The sequence below is a fragment of the Blennius ocellaris genome (assembly GCF_963422515.1).
Source record: "Blennius ocellaris genome assembly, chromosome: 22".
NCBI classification, from domain to species: domain Eukaryota; kingdom Metazoa; phylum Chordata; class Actinopteri; order Blenniiformes; family Blenniidae; genus Blennius; species Blennius ocellaris.
Window position 1 is genome coordinate 3,154,028 of NC_137671.1, and position 18,206 is coordinate 3,172,233.

At 42.4% G+C, this 18,206-nt stretch overlaps 1 protein-coding gene across 1 annotated transcript in view; it reads left to right on the forward strand.

Annotated features, from left to right (window-relative positions):
* The window catches only part of mybpc1 (myosin binding protein C1), a 32,554-nt gene extending 15,095 nt beyond the window's left edge, over positions 1 to 17,459 (forward strand). Inside the window, exons 12-32 of the mRNA XM_080518085.1 lie at positions 215 to 271; positions 3,244 to 3,410; positions 3,495 to 3,627; positions 5,420 to 5,544; positions 5,641 to 5,746; positions 5,840 to 6,006; positions 6,684 to 6,849; positions 6,937 to 7,043; positions 7,125 to 7,261; positions 8,353 to 8,512; positions 8,595 to 8,699; positions 8,779 to 8,967; positions 9,548 to 9,682; positions 10,428 to 10,595; positions 10,687 to 10,775; positions 11,267 to 11,462; positions 11,568 to 11,707; positions 11,789 to 11,948; positions 12,472 to 12,608; positions 13,246 to 13,432; positions 16,733 to 17,459. Coding sequence (XP_080374211.1) covers positions 215 to 271; positions 3,244 to 3,410; positions 3,495 to 3,627; positions 5,420 to 5,544; positions 5,641 to 5,746; positions 5,840 to 6,006; positions 6,684 to 6,849; positions 6,937 to 7,043; positions 7,125 to 7,261; positions 8,353 to 8,512; positions 8,595 to 8,699; positions 8,779 to 8,967; positions 9,548 to 9,682; positions 10,428 to 10,595; positions 10,687 to 10,775; positions 11,267 to 11,462; positions 11,568 to 11,707; positions 11,789 to 11,948; positions 12,472 to 12,608; positions 13,246 to 13,432; positions 16,733 to 16,833 — 2,932 coding nt within the window. The 3' untranslated portion in view covers positions 16,834 to 17,459. The remainder of the gene's footprint in view (positions 1 to 214; positions 272 to 3,243; positions 3,411 to 3,494; positions 3,628 to 5,419; positions 5,545 to 5,640; positions 5,747 to 5,839; positions 6,007 to 6,683; positions 6,850 to 6,936; positions 7,044 to 7,124; positions 7,262 to 8,352; positions 8,513 to 8,594; positions 8,700 to 8,778; positions 8,968 to 9,547; positions 9,683 to 10,427; positions 10,596 to 10,686; positions 10,776 to 11,266; positions 11,463 to 11,567; positions 11,708 to 11,788; positions 11,949 to 12,471; positions 12,609 to 13,245; positions 13,433 to 16,732) is intronic.
* Positions 17,460 to 18,206: the final 747 nt, after the last annotated feature.

Consider the following 18,206-nt stretch of genomic DNA (forward strand, 5'->3'; position numbering starts at 1 on the left):
TAATTCTATTTTCACACAAACCGCCTTGTTTCAGGCAAGAGGAAGACAAATAAGCAGTTTGTGTGTAAACGCCAATCGTGAGTTAGCCTGGCGCTAATTCAGCGATTGCCATCAGAGCCTCTGCTTTGTGTTGCCCGTTTAGCATTGTTTTCTAGTGCCTGTCTCTCTTTCAGCTCTGATTAAATGTCCATTAATCTCTCCTTCTTAACAACAGCAGTGAAGGACAAGAAGATGCAGGGGAGCTTGACTTTAGTGGGCTTCTTAAACATAGGTGAGAATCACGTACCGCCCTCCAGCCGATTCTGTCCTCTCCACTATTTTTAAGCCCCTCGTCTATGTGGATGTGCTTTTGTGCGCCATCTTTTTTTTCCCTCCACATCCTTTGTAATCTAGATTTGTTCTAGTCTTCTGGCAGCTGCCGCCATGATGCACGCTTAAGATGCAGTTACAGCGTTTAACCCATCAATACCACCCGACTCTCCCTTTAGAGACAGACTGAGCATAATTCAGTTGTAGACTCACAGCAGGGATATAGAGATCTGATTGCAGGCCTGGGACTATGCGTTTGAGATTCCATGTTCTCCCTGGTAGTACTTGTGGGTTTTTTTCCAGGTATTTTTGCTTTTAATGCATGAATGGCCTGGCTGAGGGGCCAAACCTTAAACTTGTGAAAAATAATTATATTATTATATATATTATTATAATAATTATACCCGTGACCCACCTCAGTATGAAGCGTATGTTGGTGTATGGATAGATATTGTATCCAGCTCTAAAGGGAGACACAAACTGGTGCTGGTGGTAAAACTTTTACCCGAGCCATTTCGCACCTAATTTCCATTTTAGATGTAGAGACAATCTAAATCCAGTACTGAGAAATGCATTAGGAGATTTTTTCAAAAAAGGACAGGAATTAATTGGGATAAGGGAAATGATAATTATCTAGAAAGAACGCTGTGTATAATAAATGTATATATTGAAAAGATAAAAGTGGGCAGAGCGAAGTAAAGGTATGAAGCGACGCCAAACAGAAGATAAAAAGTTTCCTGGGTAAAAATTCACCTTCATCCATTACAAATAACAAAAGTTATCTCCGGTCCTGATGGGTTAAACGTGAGAACAATTAAAAAAAACAAAACATCTAGTCAGTGACACTGTTCGCCAGTAAAATTATCCATTTATTTTGGGCTTGTCTCTTCTTCTCCCCTACATATTCAGAAATCAAAGGTTAGTAGAAAGAAAACCCTAGGTTTTAAAACGATTAGACCTTACTGCGGGTGAGTACTGTAATCCTGTAGAGACCCCAGCATGTCATGTAGCTCTAGGAATTGGACGAGCAAGAGTGTTGGCCTACTGTAGTGCGGTAACACTTCATTTGAAGGCAGCATTCCTGGGAGCTCAGTCGGCAGACAGCCATGATGGAAATGCGCCTCGCTTCATCGACGGCGAGGTTTCCCGCTCTTCATCGTCGCATGAAGTGAAGCAGCTTCTCTAAGAGGCGACGGGCGCCATTTTGGATTATTGCTGATCTGCTCGCGGGCCACGGAGAAATGATGCTGTAAAATAGTGTTATCACTACATTGTCGTTTATTTCAACTTAGAAATACAAGGCAATCACACGCCGTGTTTATTTTTGTCCTTCTGTCATAATTGCCTGAAAATAAACAGATGAGATACATAGGCAGAGAATGTAATGTAATATTTCTGACACTATTCACCTCTCGCCTTTCGGACATTTGTGGAAAATGTCTCCGAAAGAAAGGGCTGACTGAATGAGTCTGAACTAATGAACACACTCATCTCCGGGTCGACGTGCTGAACTAACCTGGATCTCATGTGTCTAACCTCTCCGACTTCAACAACACGTTCATCCTCTAACAGCCTCGGAGTATCTGAAGTGATCACTCAAACCAACAACAAAGGGATGGGCCGTTTTACGAGAGCAGCACAAACAAGTTAGGGGTCCCCGTTTAAAGCATCGTTTGTTGGTTGTCTGCATGCTGCATATCGACTGTCAGCTCTGCAACGTCGTTTAAGATGACGAGGTTTCGACGGGACCAAACATGCAACAACAAAAAAACCCACATCTTGCTTATGGATCCATGACTGCTTCTGTGTGTTGTTTGAATCCTGATACCCAGTGTAAGAATGACTTCACCAATGAGGTATAGATCTTTCTTTACTTTTTAATTTTTTTTCTCATCGAGAACTCAACAGACAATTGGAAGTGCGCCAAAATTCTATCATCATTTAGGACCTGCTGATATCATACAAACAGCTTAGCTTAGTCCAGCACACCACCATGGTTAAGTATGTCCAATCCCTCAATGAGGAAAAACAAGGACGAGCATTATATTGAACGACACGGCCGGTAAAGACAATGACGTTACCATGGGAACCAGGTGAGGAAGCAAGTACCTCTGCTGTTTGTTTTTATGATGAGACCACACAAATGCACGCGGAGAAAAATACATTCTAAACATTAACGATGGGAGAACGCGGACATTCTATATAGACAGTTGGATTACTATTACAGGAGACCGTTAACTATAAAACCACCAAGTCCCAACCGACTGGAAGTCATGACACTCTGGAGGAAGAACTATTTACTACAGCAGTGGTGCCCAAAGTGCAGTAGCTGCGTTTCCGCGCGCGGACACAGAGACAGTTTTCGAAAACCATGTTCACCATTTTCATTGATAATTAAATGACAGCTTTAACCCCCAATTTATAACAGACCACACCTGGTCAGAAAAGTGGCTTCATCCCCAAGTCCCTCCACAAATGGTACCCCACTGTCCCGACAAATTACCTGAAATTCTGCAAATATTTATCGTCAAATCAGTTGAGGTTGACCGCTTTGCGGTAACAACTGCTATATTAGCCAAATTTATGAGCACAGTGTATGTTTTCTAAAACTTTTATGTTTGTTAAAATCACACTCCAGTGGGGGAACACTTTGGTGTTGTGCTTTAATAGTGCTGCTGCCTCATCTTTGTTAACGTGTGGCTTCAGACGAGACGTCAACACCCAGGCAGAGAGCTCGCCATGCCCATCCCTTTGTGTGACATGTCCTGAGGAACACGGCGGGGCAATCATTCAACCCCCACTGTCCAAAAGAAGTGAAATTTGAAGTGAAATCTTAAGTAGAAATCAGTGGATGAGTGGTTCCTCAGGACACGTTGCAAACGCCAGCGTACGGCTCAGGTGCTCATAAAATCTCCGCATATCCGGCGCCACCAGGGAGCCCAAACAGCAGGATGACACCCCCGACGTGGACGTCTGGGAGATCCTGAAGAATGCCAGGCCAGACGAGTACGAGAAGATCGCCTTCACGTACGGAATCACAGACTTGAGAGGCCTCCTGAGACGGATGAAAAAGATTCCCAAAGAGGAGAAAAAGAGCGAAGGTAGAAAAAATAAAATCTGGATATTAAGAGTAACTCTGTGGTCCTGAAGGAAGCTATTTTCAATTCGTTTTGTCGCTTTTAAAGCATTCGCAAAGAAGCTGGATCCGGCGTATCAGGTGGACAAAGGTAGTAAGATCCGGCTGGTGGTGGACCTGGCCGACCCCACGGTGGAGCTGAAGTGGTACAAGAACGGACAGGAGATCAGGCCCACGCCCAAGTATGTGACAGCCTTTTCCTCCTCTCGTCACATCTCTGTCTTCTCTGAATCACCACTCTACAAATAAAAGGCATTTTTAACCTTGGAAAAGAAAAAAAAAATGCTTTGGATTTGTAGCGATGTTCTTACTTTCCAGTTCTCTGGTTTGTTTACCTGCCAACAGCAACAATGGTTCACATGTACGCTGCAGTTCAGAACTCACACACTTTAACTCTCCAACACCACAAGTTTTGACAACATGTTAGAACCTAGTAGCACAGTCACTGACTATTAGCTTTGGCATTAGCATTCAATATATGCAAACTCCTTAAGTGCCATTTTGACCACACTCGAGAAGATTAATCTAAATGTATTAAGCTGTTTGGTTTCCCAACAGACCAAATAACCAATCTTACCATGACATTTCAAATAAATTACCTTCCCAAGTAGTTATTTTTCATTTCCAGTAAATATAATTTGCTACAAATGTTCTGTCCTCTCTTCACATGCGTCCACTTCAGTCCACTGCACTGTGAACCATTGCCAACTGACGCCCCGTGAACAAATAACCGCCTCTCGACCCTAATGTGGCTCTAATCAGCTTCCACACAGTTTCACACACACACACACACATCCTCGCAGGATCTCTACAAAGTCGCTGGGCCTTGACAATAAATGGCCCCAGAGCTACATTTGGGTGTAAACACCAGCGTATGGTGTCGATTCTTGAATTGAAATTAACTTGTGTCTATTGTCCATACAGGAAAAAAGGTGGTACCTCCTTCACAGGCCTTTAACCAAGTCTGGCTTTGAAACCGTCTCAGTAGTTGATAAGTTAGGCTTTTGTTAACCTTAAAATTTCAATTGTACTGAATGACGTCTGTTCTCTCAGCTGTTTTCACCTCCTTTCATTGGTGTCCAGGTCTTATTCGCCAATAACTCTTCAGTTTGCCACCAGCTGTGATCAAGTAATAAGCCAACGCTTGACTTAAAGTAAATGATTAGCACCTAGTAGCTGTTTGTCCCATCAGTTTAAAAAGGTGATCATGTGCAGATAATTTCTGCTCTTTTATGGCCCCTCAAGTAACTTCATCCAGGTTTAAGCAGGAGCAATCAATCTAAATGAAAATGGTCTCTTACATATTTGGGCATCATTCTTTGAGATGGAAACACAGCAAAGCAAAGTCAGAATCATGCTCATAAGTTTTAAGTTGATGTACAAACACCAAGTTGAATTTAATCGAAATAGCGCGACTGTTCCTGGAGTTCTCGAGTACAAACAACAATCTCGTAGAGTTTTTAACTCACTTATCATCCACTGATTCTGTTCAAAGTCAATCTGAAGTTAAAGCCATCTGGGAGGATATTGCTGTTTTCTGGTTTTGCTCTCTCCGGGACCGCGGGGTCCGAAGACTTCTCTATAAAAGTCTCTCTCTCCCTTCCAGTCCTTCTGTTCTTGTTGTAACACTGTTGCTGACCCGTCCAGGCATGATGTCTCTCTGTCTTTGTGTGTGTGTGTCTTCGTCTCTTATAATCACTTGCCGCACACACCCTGTGCTCTGGCTCCGCTCTGGCTCTGCTGCCGACCTTAAGTAATCGGAAGTAAGTCTGTTCGTCTGGTCGATTCTCCACACGTCTCAGTTTTGTTGTGAGCCCGTTCTCGTCGTGTGCAGTTAAAGCATGACAATGAGTCTTTGCACACTGTTTCAGATTTCATTATAAGCTTCTTAAGACTGATGCATCATTTATGAATCCTTAACTTGCGAGTTTATTCAGGCGAACCGGCGAGGTAACTAATGGACTCCTTGTTTAGGTATATTTTTGAGCATAAGGGCACACAGAGGATTATGGTCATCAACAACTGTTCCTCAAATGACGATGCGGCCTATTCAGTGGCTGCAGGAGAGGAGAAATGCACCACAGAGCTCTTTGTCAAAGGTATCCATCTCGTTTCACCGTTTGGCTTCTTTTAACAAGATCTGAAAGATGCATCAGCCTTGTTTCAGTTGCACACTGCGCCGTCTTCTCCGACAGAGTTGCCGGTCAAGATTGTTAAGAAAATTGAGCCTGTGAAGACCACGGTGAACGAGAGGATCGAGCTGGAGTGTGAGGTGTCAGAGGAAGGCGCTCAGGTCAAATGGTAAGACTTTCCAGGTATGATTTGGGTCCCTGCCTGTACTGCCTGACTGATCCCACTCCTTTGTGTGTGTGTGTGTGTGTGTTTCTTCTACAGGATGAAGAACGGTGTCGAAGTGCCGACAGGAGTCCGATCAAGGTACCGAGTGAAGTGCGAGGGAACCAAACACTACCTGGTGATCGACGACGCCTCCAGAGAGGACACCGGCACCTACTCCATCATGGCCACTGGTGGCACGTCTGAGGCTCACGTTCAAGTCGACTGTAAGTTCACTGTCCTTTTCTTGGAGAAAGAATGTAAGCTTGTTATATTTCCTATGTTATAGAAAGAGTTTAAAAAAACAGTCAGGCAACTGCCAGCCCAACAGTCCTAGAAATAGGATGGGTTGAAGGCGGACAAATCACTTCCCAATAACAGATGAATAAATATAGGGGGGACATTTTTCTTTGTGGGAAATCAACAAAACATCACTAATGTAAAGTAAAAATAGTCAGTTTTCTTCAACTTTGCTTCACATTATAAGAGAGAGCCCCCAAAACAAGAGGAGCAGTGGTCAAAGAGATGCAAAGTGGAGGTAAATGTACAGTTCAGCAGAATTTATTGGCAAAAAATAAATAAATATTATAGATTCTCCAATCATAAGCAGAGTTTTGTGTTTTGCTTCCTCGCGGCTGCATCAAGAAAGTAAACGTGTAAACTCTTAAGAGGAAGATACATTTTCCTGAATGATTTAAATATAATGGGAGAGTCACAGAGAAATTTGCAACTCAAGATTTTGCCACTTTTTCAAGTAAAGGCTTGAACTGGATGATAGAAAATATTAAATGAGAGAACAAATACATGTTGAATTCTCAAGTTTCCATTTTAAAGCAAGCTTTTCTTCCCTTGCACATTTTTTTTGTAAGACACCTTTATTTCCTACCCCCATGTTTGTAATTAGTGAAGCCCCTGAAGATCTACCAGGACCTGCAGGACATGAAGGTGTTGCTGGGTCAACCCATCAAGCTGCACTGTGAGATCTACCCCGGGAACGTCCCGGGCCGTTGGTACAGGAATGGACAGCTGATCCAGCCCAACGACCGCATGAACATCATACACAGAAACAAGTACGACGGCTGTTGAAAACTCTTTTCCAGCTAAACATTATCCACACAATATTCACTAAGTTGCCGTTCTGTCATTTTTTTTCCAAGGGTCCATCGGCTTGAAATCGCCACCAGCACCCTTCACGACGCAGGAGATTACACTTTTGTACCCGAGGGATACTCGCAGAGCCTGTCTGCTAAAATCCACATTATCGGTGAACTTCAGTGAATTGGAGAATTTTAAATTCCAATTCATTTTTTCTGTATTTTCACGATCTTGTGCTTTTTCTTCGCAGATCCTCCAAGGCTACATTTGGACAGCCTGAACGTCCAAGACAACACCGTTACAATCGTAGCAGGAAACAAACTTCGGCTGGAGATCCCCATCAGCGGAGAACCGGCACCCAGAGTCGTCTGGATGAAGGGCGAACGGGTGAGACTTTGTCCAATTAGTGTTTTCACTTAATGCTCCTTCACACTGTGAAATGTTATCAGTGTAAAGACTATAACTCGTTTCATAAATTGCACGATAGCATTCATACCGTTTATCATACAGTTTATTTAAGATGTCTGTGGCACAGAGAATGAAACTCTTCTCAATGTCCAGATTTATATCTTTAATCTTATGCTTGAGAAATAGAGTACGAGGGGCGGTCAATGGGAGAGTTTCATAAATCATTTCAGGAAAAGCTCAGTGAAAAGAAATTATCTAAATGACATCACATAAACTCACGTGATTTGATCAAAGAGAGTTCAGAGATACATGATGATGCAAATAGTTTTCTCACTACAGAGGTTGTAAACATTTGTGTGTTAAAACCTTTCGGTACAATGAACTGAATGCACAAAATTCAAGTTTTGTACTGTAAAACTGTAACCGAAATCAAGCATTCATTCATTCACGTTTTGCGCTTTCAGAGTTATGTAAACAGTATTGGGTGATCTATGCTCTGTTATAAATATCTGCAGAAGGTAAAGTTATTTTTTGGGGAATCAATAGAGGCCTGCTGACTCTTCTTCTGTTCCCACACAACATGTGGTCAAGATTTTCACCTCGTTAACCTTTGGTCTGTGGACCAATGACTTACTTGGTCTTAAAATATCTGAGTGGCGTTGGTGGTGTCCGAGCAAATGAAGTGAGGTCTGGTACCACCTGCTCTACTCCGACTGGGGTCAGAAAATGACAGGATTCCTTTGTGACCACTCCGTTTGGTACTTCTTTGAGTACCAGTAGGTTGAGAAGGGTCACTTGATTAATCTGTTTAGCTGATAGCTCCATTTCAAGGGCAATGCGATGCTTCCATCCAATGAAATCTGACGCGCAAAGTACTGAATGCCTGGGAACCCAAATGTTGGAGGCACCAGTTGGACCAATTCGTGGTGGGTCAGCCAATATTGAGGGGGTTGAATTCACCTTCTAAAATAAGAAATGCAGACTCGAAATCTGAAAGCTCCCGTTTCAAATACTGTTTTTACCAATTTTATTAACCTTTGAATCTGTTTTTTGGGTTTTTTTTCCCTCAGGTGATTCTGGATTCAGGCCACCGTGTCCGAGCTGAAACGTACGGTGACCAGACGAGCCTCACGATTGACATCACGGAGCGCGAAGACACAGGCAACTACAAGATCGTCCTCCAAAATGAGGCCGGCGAGGCCTCAGCCAGTGTCAAAATCAAGGTTGTTGGTAAGAGAAACGCCGACGATAAAACATCAAATAGGCAAATGTTTCCACGAGCCTTTTACGAGAGACAGCCTGTTTTCCGCAGACATTCCCGACGCTCCCGAGGCGCCTCTGGTCAGTGAAGTGGGTGGTGATTGGTGCTCAATGCAATGGGAACCCCCAAAATACGACGGTGGCTCACCAATATTAGGTAACCATTTACATTAAACTTTATAAAAAGAGGTTTGATCCACATGTTAAGTGACGCCCTTTCTGTTCGCCCTTCCAAGGCTATTTCATTGAGAGGAAAAAGAAACAGAGCTCCAGATGGATGAGATTGAACTTTGACCTGATTAAAGAAACAACGTTCGAACCCAAGAAGATGATTGAAGGCGTGCCGTACGAAGTGAGGATCTTTGCAGTCAATGCAATCGGTGTATCCAAGCCCAGTGAGCCATCTAAAGCCTTCACTCCCCTCGGTGAGTATCCCCCTCAATGTCGTCTTAGCGGTGTAACCTTCGACCCGAGGCTCTTAAATAATCTGTTCAGGAAAGAATGATACACTTACTTAATCTAACAATGGGTTTAAGTCACAACAGTGCCACGATAATGGAGAATCTTTCAACGAGTGGGCTTGTGATGGTGCGTGTGATCTGCCCTTGGTACCCCAGCGACACAGCTGTTCCCCCCCTTTATACCCTCCATTCAAAGCATTCTGACTGTGACCTCCACTGGACACGCAAGAGCTTTAGAGGATATTAAATATGTCTTTATAATGGCTGCCAAATCATCTCCGGATTAGAGGTTTAGGAGATCAGGTCTGTCAGGGGGTTCAATAGGAGTTAAATGTGATTCACAATACAAGAATAGACGGCAAGAGGAGGGACTAATGAGATCTGACAGCGAGACTGAGAGCGTGGCGGAAAGGGAGCGGCGCCTTTCTCACGTGCTCACGACTTTCTAAAATGGATGTTTTCTGATCTTGCTCATCCCCGTCGCCAAGTGATTGTAGAACTACGGCTCTCTATGATCTCTACGTAAACCTGTTTCTCCCCACAGCTGTGACCAGTGAGCCCACCATGCTGGTCGTGGATGACGTGACCGACTCCACCGTGACTGTCAAGTGGCGTCCACCCGAGACCATCGGAGCTGCCGGGCTGGACGGATACTTAGTGGAGTACTGCATAGAAGGAAGTGAGTCGTTCTGCACTTTGTTAAAGACCCCCTATAGATACCAAGACCCACAAACTGGGGAAATGTTAGAAGCATTCAGCGAATTCAAAGACATCATCTGCCTCAGTTACACACACAGGCCGTTTTATAGGCTTCATTTAGCAGATACGACTTACACAGATTATATTGGTGGCACTTGTGACAAAATGAGATCACAAAAGCATTTGATTGTGAAGGTCAACGTCTATCTGGGGACCAACAAGATGGACTTGCATTCACAGCTATGGCCAAATTGGAGTCATCAGTTGACCCAAAGTGGACAAAAAAAAAACAGAGCAGAGATTCAAGGCGGCTTTTTGCTGGAACATTAAAGCAATGGTAGTCAAATAAGACTCCTGGTAAACATCTTTCTTGTCAGATTCTCATACCATTTCAGAAAAAAAAACATTTTTCAAGCTCTAATGCCAGAAAAAAAAATCTACCATGAAATAGACAGAGCCAACTTTTTTCCATCATTTTATTTGATTCTTAAACTGTATTTTTACTGCCTTGTTTGCAATTACCAATCAGAAAATGTGATATTTTTCCCAAGCATGACTTTGAACTGTGGTAGCCATAGTCTTTAAAGAAAACCCTACCATGCTGAGGCAGAACTTTAGGTGTCTGTCATACATTTCTGGTATTCCATAAGCAAGACGTTTAAAAAGTTCCCTTCAACACAGACATAACTGATTCATGGGAACGCTCACCATTTTTCTTCCTCTAGCTAATGACTGGACAGCTTCCAACAAGGAGCTGACAGAGAAAACCAGGTACACCATCACCGGTCTCACACCGGGGAGCAAGATCTTAGTCCGAGTCCGAGCCATCAATGCAGCCGGGGCCAGCGCCCCGCGGAGCCTGCAGCACGCCGTCCTGGTCAAGGAGGTCATCGGTGCGTTCAGAGAACTTTATCGGTCCAGACGTGCAACTCTTACAAATTCACGTCTCGAGAAGCAAATGTTTTGGTTTCTTTCTCTCCTCAGAACCGCCGAAGATCAGAGTCCCGAGACACTTGAAGCAGACGTACACTCGCAGAGTGGGAGAAGCCGTCAACTTGGTGGTGCCATTCATGGTAAAAACCTCCCGGTTTTACCTCGGAGCAGCAAACCGACTCAATGTTGAATGTTCTGGAACTTCTCTGAGTTTTACGTGTGATAATAAAGAGCTAGAAACACATTTTTTAACAGTACTAGATTTCTATTTGATAGCAAAAAAAAAGAAAAAAGAAATCTACTATGAACACCTCTAAAAAAATAGGCATTCATTTGTGTAAATGCTGTTTGAAATCCAGTGAGAGGTGATGTCAAAATGTTTGGTTTGTTACAGCGGAGTAACACAAAATACACTCTGGTTACAAGAGTTGTTGGTGTTAAAGAAACACTTCCACTGATCCACAGACAGGAAAACAGATCAAACCACCATGAAGCAGATAGTGGTGGAGAAATCATGTTTTTAACTTGTGCCCAATGCTTTGTTTTGTGTAAAACATTTCTTTTTTAACAATATTAATATATTGATGTTTCCTCCGATTTCCGTCTGTGCTCCATGTGCCTGTTTATTTAGGGCAAGCCCCGGCCGAAAGTCACCTGGCTAAAGGAGGGCCAGCCCATAGAGCAGACCCACGTGAGCATCCGTAACACAGACTGCGACAGCATCATTTTCATCCGGAAAGCAGAGCGCAGTCACTCCGGGAAGTACGAGATGACGGTGCAGGTTGAAAACCACACGGACACAGCCATCATTGACATACAGATCGTAGGCAAGTGGACGGGATCTTGCTTTTGAAAACGTGACGTGAAGGGTCAGGGTTTTAGCCTCCGGTCAAGTCAGCGCCGCTTCCCCCCCCCCCCCCTCTGGTGTTTAGATCTACCCGGACCCCCGCAGTCTGTGACCATTGAAGACGTATGGGGAGGAAACGTAGCTCTGGTCTGGACCCCTCCGAAAGACAACGGCAACGCCCCGATAACGGGTTACACCATTCAAAAAGCAGACAAAAAGACGATGGTACAAGATTAACTTTCACTGAACTCAATTGAAAACGATGCGGGAACGTGTTCACCTGACGCGCTTCACTCTGGTCCCCAGGAGTGGTACACGTGCATCGAGCACTACCACCGCACCTGCATCACCATCACCGAGCTGGTGGTCGGGAACGAGTACTTCTTCAGGATCTACTCCGAGAACATGTGTGGCCTGAGCGAAACGGCCACCCAGACTAAAAAGAGTGCTCTGATCGTCAAAGAAGGTACAACCGGCCGCGTGTCCGTCGGTGTGAATGAACGACTGAAAGTACACATTTGCCCTTTAGGATTTTTACTTTTTTATTTTATTTATTTATTTATTTTTTTAAGTTTATTTCTGATGGGGGAAAATGTTTCCAAAGTGAAAACTTTGGAACAAATCGCTGTAATTCCAGAGATGTCGATGAAGCTGTTGTTTAATTTTCTGTCTATATTTTTCACAGATGTTATCTGAAAGGTACTGTCAGTGATGTGTTCCACCCTAAAGTGAGCCTGGTGCACACGGGGGTTCGGGGTATGACTGACAGGCCCTTAACCAGAGGTGTCGCAGTCTCAGCCGCTGATAAATAAAAAACCCACATTGTCTTTTCCCTCATCACATAGGGCTCTCCCCACATGATACCGCTCTGCACCAGTATCATGCGATACCCCATTCCTTTACCCCCTATACTCCCTTTACCCCCTATACTCCCTTTACCCCCTTAACCCCTTTACCCCCATTGCCCTTTTATCCCGATACCCCCGCAGGAAAACAAATAAAAACGCCGGAGTACGACGACCGCGACTTCAAGGAAGCGCCGAAGTTCACGCAGCCGCTCATCAACACTTTTGCCATCGCCGGTTACAACACCACACTGAACTGCAGCGTCCGGGCCAACCCAAAGGTAGGTGGTGCGACCGAAGGTATAACAATAGCACGCGTTCTCCCAGTGCTTACAGTTATTGTTTTATTACCAAATTTGGAACATTCAGCACAGTTTATGCTTCAGCAGATTTCTAATTTTACTCAAGATAAATTCAGTGGTCACATTTTGGTTTGTATACAAGTTGTTTATTCCACGAGCCAGCATTACTCTATTTTTACATTTTTTATGTATATTTGTCAACATCTTAAATCAGTTTTGATTCTTTTTAGCCAACGTCCATCTGCCTTCATTGTTATTAGATTTCCTCAAATTAAATTGTGTTTATAAGAAAAAGACCATGAGCTGACCACATGGAAAAGTGACTTTGGCTTTTTATTTCAAAACTTTTTGTGCTCAAAGTCTTTTTGTTTCTGTGGTGTAGTGGTACACAGCACCTGGACTTGGGTTTGATCCCTGCTTTAACGTTTGAAAACATTTTACAATACATTTTTCTTGTATAATATATCGCTCCATTCAGAAAGACATACAACTGTTGTAAAAAATCTGAAATATCTGAAGCTGTAACAGACCAGAATGTCCCATTAGGAATAAACTCTGAGCAAAAACATACTGAACTCATCGCCATGATGCCGATCATTCTTGCGTTTGCCTGCAGCCCAAAGTGATCTGGATGAAGAATAAAATCACCATCCTCGACGACCCGCGCTACCGCATGTTTAGCAACCAGGGCGTGTGCACCCTGGAGATCAGGAAGCCGAGCCCCTACGACGGCGGCATGTACACCTGCAAGGCCATCAACGATCTGGGAGAGGCTCAGGTGGACTGCAAACTGGAGGTCAAAGGTCAGTGTGGAACGCCAGGTGATGTACATGTGCCTCCCACGAGTACCTGGGTCTGGTTTCCCAAACTTACTTCAACTTTAGTATAATAAATCCCAGTATTCCCTTCTCACATTTGGGAGATTTTGCTTGAAAGACTCCAAACATGCTCATGTTTCTGTAATGATTTGAAAGAAGAAAGGCAACTTTGGGAAACCTTCTCCACCTGGGTGCTCTCTTCTTTGAACTGTGTTGCAGTTCAGCAAACGGGCGATTTAAGCGGTGGACATGTAAGTATCCGGATTGGGTTGCACCAGCTATTTGTAAATTGTTAAAAAACAAAATAATAATAATATTTTTAGAGATTATGGGTGACTTGTTGGATTGCACCACTGAAATGCGGAAAATGTCAAATCAAGACAAGTCCACAAGCAGCGGTGTGCAAGTTATATTATTATTTTAGACCAGTTTCTTTAATAAGTATCAGGGTCCCTTCACTCCTTCATTTGAACCTTTCTTCCTATTGTGCAGTCGCTGGGCTGAAAGAGCCATTTGGATCAATCTGAAGAGAAATTCACTCATCATGTTCCAGTTTAAGTTAGCTGGAGGTTGAAAGCCAACATTGATTTAACACTTGAAATGTGACCCAGCTGCTGTGAATACAGGCTAATGTTTCCCACGCTGACGCTGTCAGGAGGACCGAGATGGTTCAGGATTGAAGAGCGGTTTAGTGAAATAGTAACAGTGGCTTTTTACGAGAGACATATGTTCTGCAGCTCTAATGGTTTTTGCTTGCAATGGAAAAAAAAGTTTAAACTTATTATTAATAATATTCAATTACCACTGTGCTACTGCAAAACCTCACAGCAGGAAGTTATGTTATAATGTGCTCTATACATTTTGAATAAATATAAAATTTCTGTATGAGTATATAAGTAGTAGGCTACAGAGAGACAATTGTTCATGTACAACAAAAATAACCTCGTTGTAACCATGAAAGTAGCAGATTACTTCATAATGCATAATTCACAACTGCTCCAAGAGCATTCATACATCTGACAAACTGGAAAAAAAAATAAACATAACATATTAATTAATGAAATAACATTCATACAAGTGAATTTAGGTCTTTTTTTTTCTTTTGTTAGCTAATTTATTTTGTCATTTAAACTCACTGAACAATCCTGAGATCTTTTTAAAATCAAACGATAAAATGAGTCTTGAGATACTTGAAGTGTCGTTCGAGTTATGTATGTATTAAGTATTATTATTACGAGTATTACGTATGTATTTCTGTAGATATCTTGCCATATTCAGCTAATGGCAAAAGTTTGTGTGGTGCAACTGCCGTTAGCACGGTAATGAACATGTCTTCACATTAATATCACTTGATATTTGATGCCATGAATATCTGGTGCAACTGGTTCTTGGACTCCATCCCCCAAAATGAGTACAAATAATGACAAAATAATCCATTCATGTGTGTGCGGTGCACATAATATCTGGCGACATTTCTCCATGTCTAGAAGTTGACCCCTTGTGTTGTCACACATCTGTATCGAGCCCAGTCCATCCAGCCATCCTGTCCATCATCACAGCACACCACCTGGGCACACAAGTCCTCCGGTCACACCTCGCCGGGCATTACTTACAGAGCTGTGACCTTTCTGCCACCTATTATTTAATGTCTCCATCTGTAAACGTGCTTCACTCCGGTGTCACCTTTATGCCCCGTAGTTTAACTCCTCATATAAAAGAGCTCAGTAATAACTCGGCAGGATTCCCTGGTGCACACATATAACTCCATGTAAAACATTGTGTTAACCCCTCTTCTCTTCTCTCTCCCCCAGTCCAAACTCAAGAATTGTGAATGTATGTTCTCATACAAGGTAAGCTTTCATATGGTTTTGGCATATGAAGCTTATGTCATTCATTATGCATCTTTCAGCCAGCCTGTTGTAACCTCGCTTCTCTCAGTCGGTGAGCGGGACTGTGACAGGACGTGAAAGCAGGACCCAGAGAAAGAACACGCTGCACTTGCATGACTGCTTTTTTTTTTGTTGTTGCCAGGTTTATTTACCTGGACGCCTTCAGCTGGCTGACTTTGAATACTTGTGTTGAAAATGTTGATTTGACTGTTGGTGTGATATCATGTGACCTTTGAGTCCGTCTCTCATGTAAACTTGTGACAGGAATAAGGTGAGTAAAACAATCTACGACGCACTTTCTAACCTCTGCGAGAACGTCCAGAGCAGCACTTGCTGAGAAACTTTGCGCTATGAAGACACTGGCTGCTGCTGAGCAACAAGCCACACGTGAAGAAAACGCACTAAACGTCTCCCTGTTGCTCCATGTTTGAAGCTGCCTGATGAATGGCGTATGCAGAAAAGAGCAAGCACAGATTCTCTTACAGCCTTTTTTTTTTTTTTTTTTGCCTGTTGTATATGACTTCATTAATCTGGAGTTTTGTAAAGATGATGAAGCTACTTTATACATGGCTGTGAAATAATCAGCTGCATCCCAGCGCCACACTACACACCGACGCATCACAGGGCCTGCGTGTTGGCAATGCCTTTTGATCGGTGTTGTGCAAGTTTCTGAAAATGTGTAATTTAGTGCATTTACTTGTTCTCCTATGACCTTCAGTTAGTCAGGCCTTAATATTAAATGTAGTGGAGCCAATATTCATTATCTGATCTGTCAACACTGAATAATCAGGGTCAGAATAATGACTGATTCACTCAATAAGTTAAGATGAATTTTCATCAGTTTAGTGGGAGGAGGATGCTCTATAATCTGGATGTCATCTGAAGTTAGTGTGGGGAAAAAAATATGTAAAAATGAACAAGCTCACAGAAACTTTAGTAACTGCAACTCTGTCCAATCCATGTTAATCAGTTAATACCTTCTGAATTTGATGTTATTATAATAATGTTATAATGAATGGCTCCAAATACGTGACACTGTTGTGATATAGTTACTTCCACTGAAACAGTGTCATTTTTACTGTATGGTCTGGTATTTTCACAGCCCGTCTGGTTTATGAGTCTATTAGAATAGAACAGCACTGATGTCAGTACACATTGAATGAACTCTGCTTCAAAACAGTCCATAAAGACGGTGTATAGTGTGGAACTGGGACAAACTGATTTACAAAGCGATTTTGCATTTTGACGTTTTCTCTCTTTCATTCATTGTCCAGTGTTGAGAAACGCCCAGCTTTTCTCTCATCCTCCCCCTCGTCTCACTCTCTTCTTTTCACTCTCAACTCGACTGCTTGCGCCTCTCGATGTCGTACTAAAAGTTTTCCTTCTCGACCTTCAGGAGGCTTCACCTTCTACGAACTCATGCAACGCGGAGTCCCCCTGCACCTGATTGACAAGTACATGAACGAGACGAAGATTGTCGAGCAGCAAGAGAAGTAAAACTGAGCACAGAACAAATATAAAATACCCCAAAAAAAAGACTTTCACTTTGCCGATGTCAGCAGCAGAGCTAGTTTCCTTTTAGAGAAATGTTCATCTTTTGTCACCCTGTTTTTTTTTGTTGCATCAGAGACTCAACTCTGATGCAGTGTTTCAGCTCAAGCTTTAATCAGGACATGCAGTGTGTAAAACATATACAAAGCGCTTGTTGCAAACAGTAACACACCTGTAGTATTCACATGTGGATCGTTGTTGGGAGTGCTTGTTGAAGGTGGCAGTGTACTTCTGGGGTTTGAGGAAGAGAAATGAGAATGTACAAACTGAGGATTGGTGTCATCTACATGGAGGAAATATGAGAATCGAACTCGAAATGTTGGAACAAGTGAACATGTTGACTTTTCCGATATGAATCGCATTAAAACATGTCGGTTTCACTTCTGCGTAGGTTAACCATGTGTACTACCAGATAAAATGTTGGGATTTAAACTCGTCATTATTCTGCATGACACATTATGATAATTTTTTGGGATTCATATTGGATTTAATTGAGGCTCAGTCATGTGTGCATGCCTTTACATTTGTAATTATGACTTATGGATTACAATAAAACGTACATTTGAAAGCTGTATGGTTTGTGAAACTTTTGAAAAGAGCAATGTGCAGTCAAATTATTGCTATGCTTAAATGAACATATTTAGGCATAGTTATTAAGCTGTATGTATGTAAATCGTTTAGTAGGCAAGTAGATAGCCACATGGGCACACTTGATGTCAGAAGTATCAGTATTTTCATTTCCATTACCTCAATATGGTCAAATCTCCAGCAAATAACAAAAGACAAATTCACAGTTTCTAAAAAATACTGCATTGACTGAAATTACCATGCAGACCACTGATCAACAGTTATTAATCAGACTTACAAGGATACACATTTGAAAACTAGCACCATTTTTTTTGTTTACTCTGTGTTTATAGATCATGGTTAATGCCTTTAAGTTAAAAACAACAATCAGGTGAACCGACAGGAAAGAAAATTATGTTTTACCAAAGGAAAAGGGGACAAACATATCAGCAACAGCACCGATAAGAAAGATGTTTATTTATTGGCATGTTCAGAATGCAAGGAATTAGTTTTGGGCAAGAAGGAAATGATAATACACACTTACACATAGTCCTATTATATTTATACATTCATATATATATACACATAAAACCAGAGAAGCAATTTCCATAATGAATACAAATAAGTGATGATTTAAGTGTACAGATACATTTACAAGGCTGGGCCTTTCTGTGTGGAATTTGCATGTTCTCCCCAGGTGTGCATGGATTTCCCCCCAAGATTGGTGAGATTAATTGGTGATCCTGAAATTG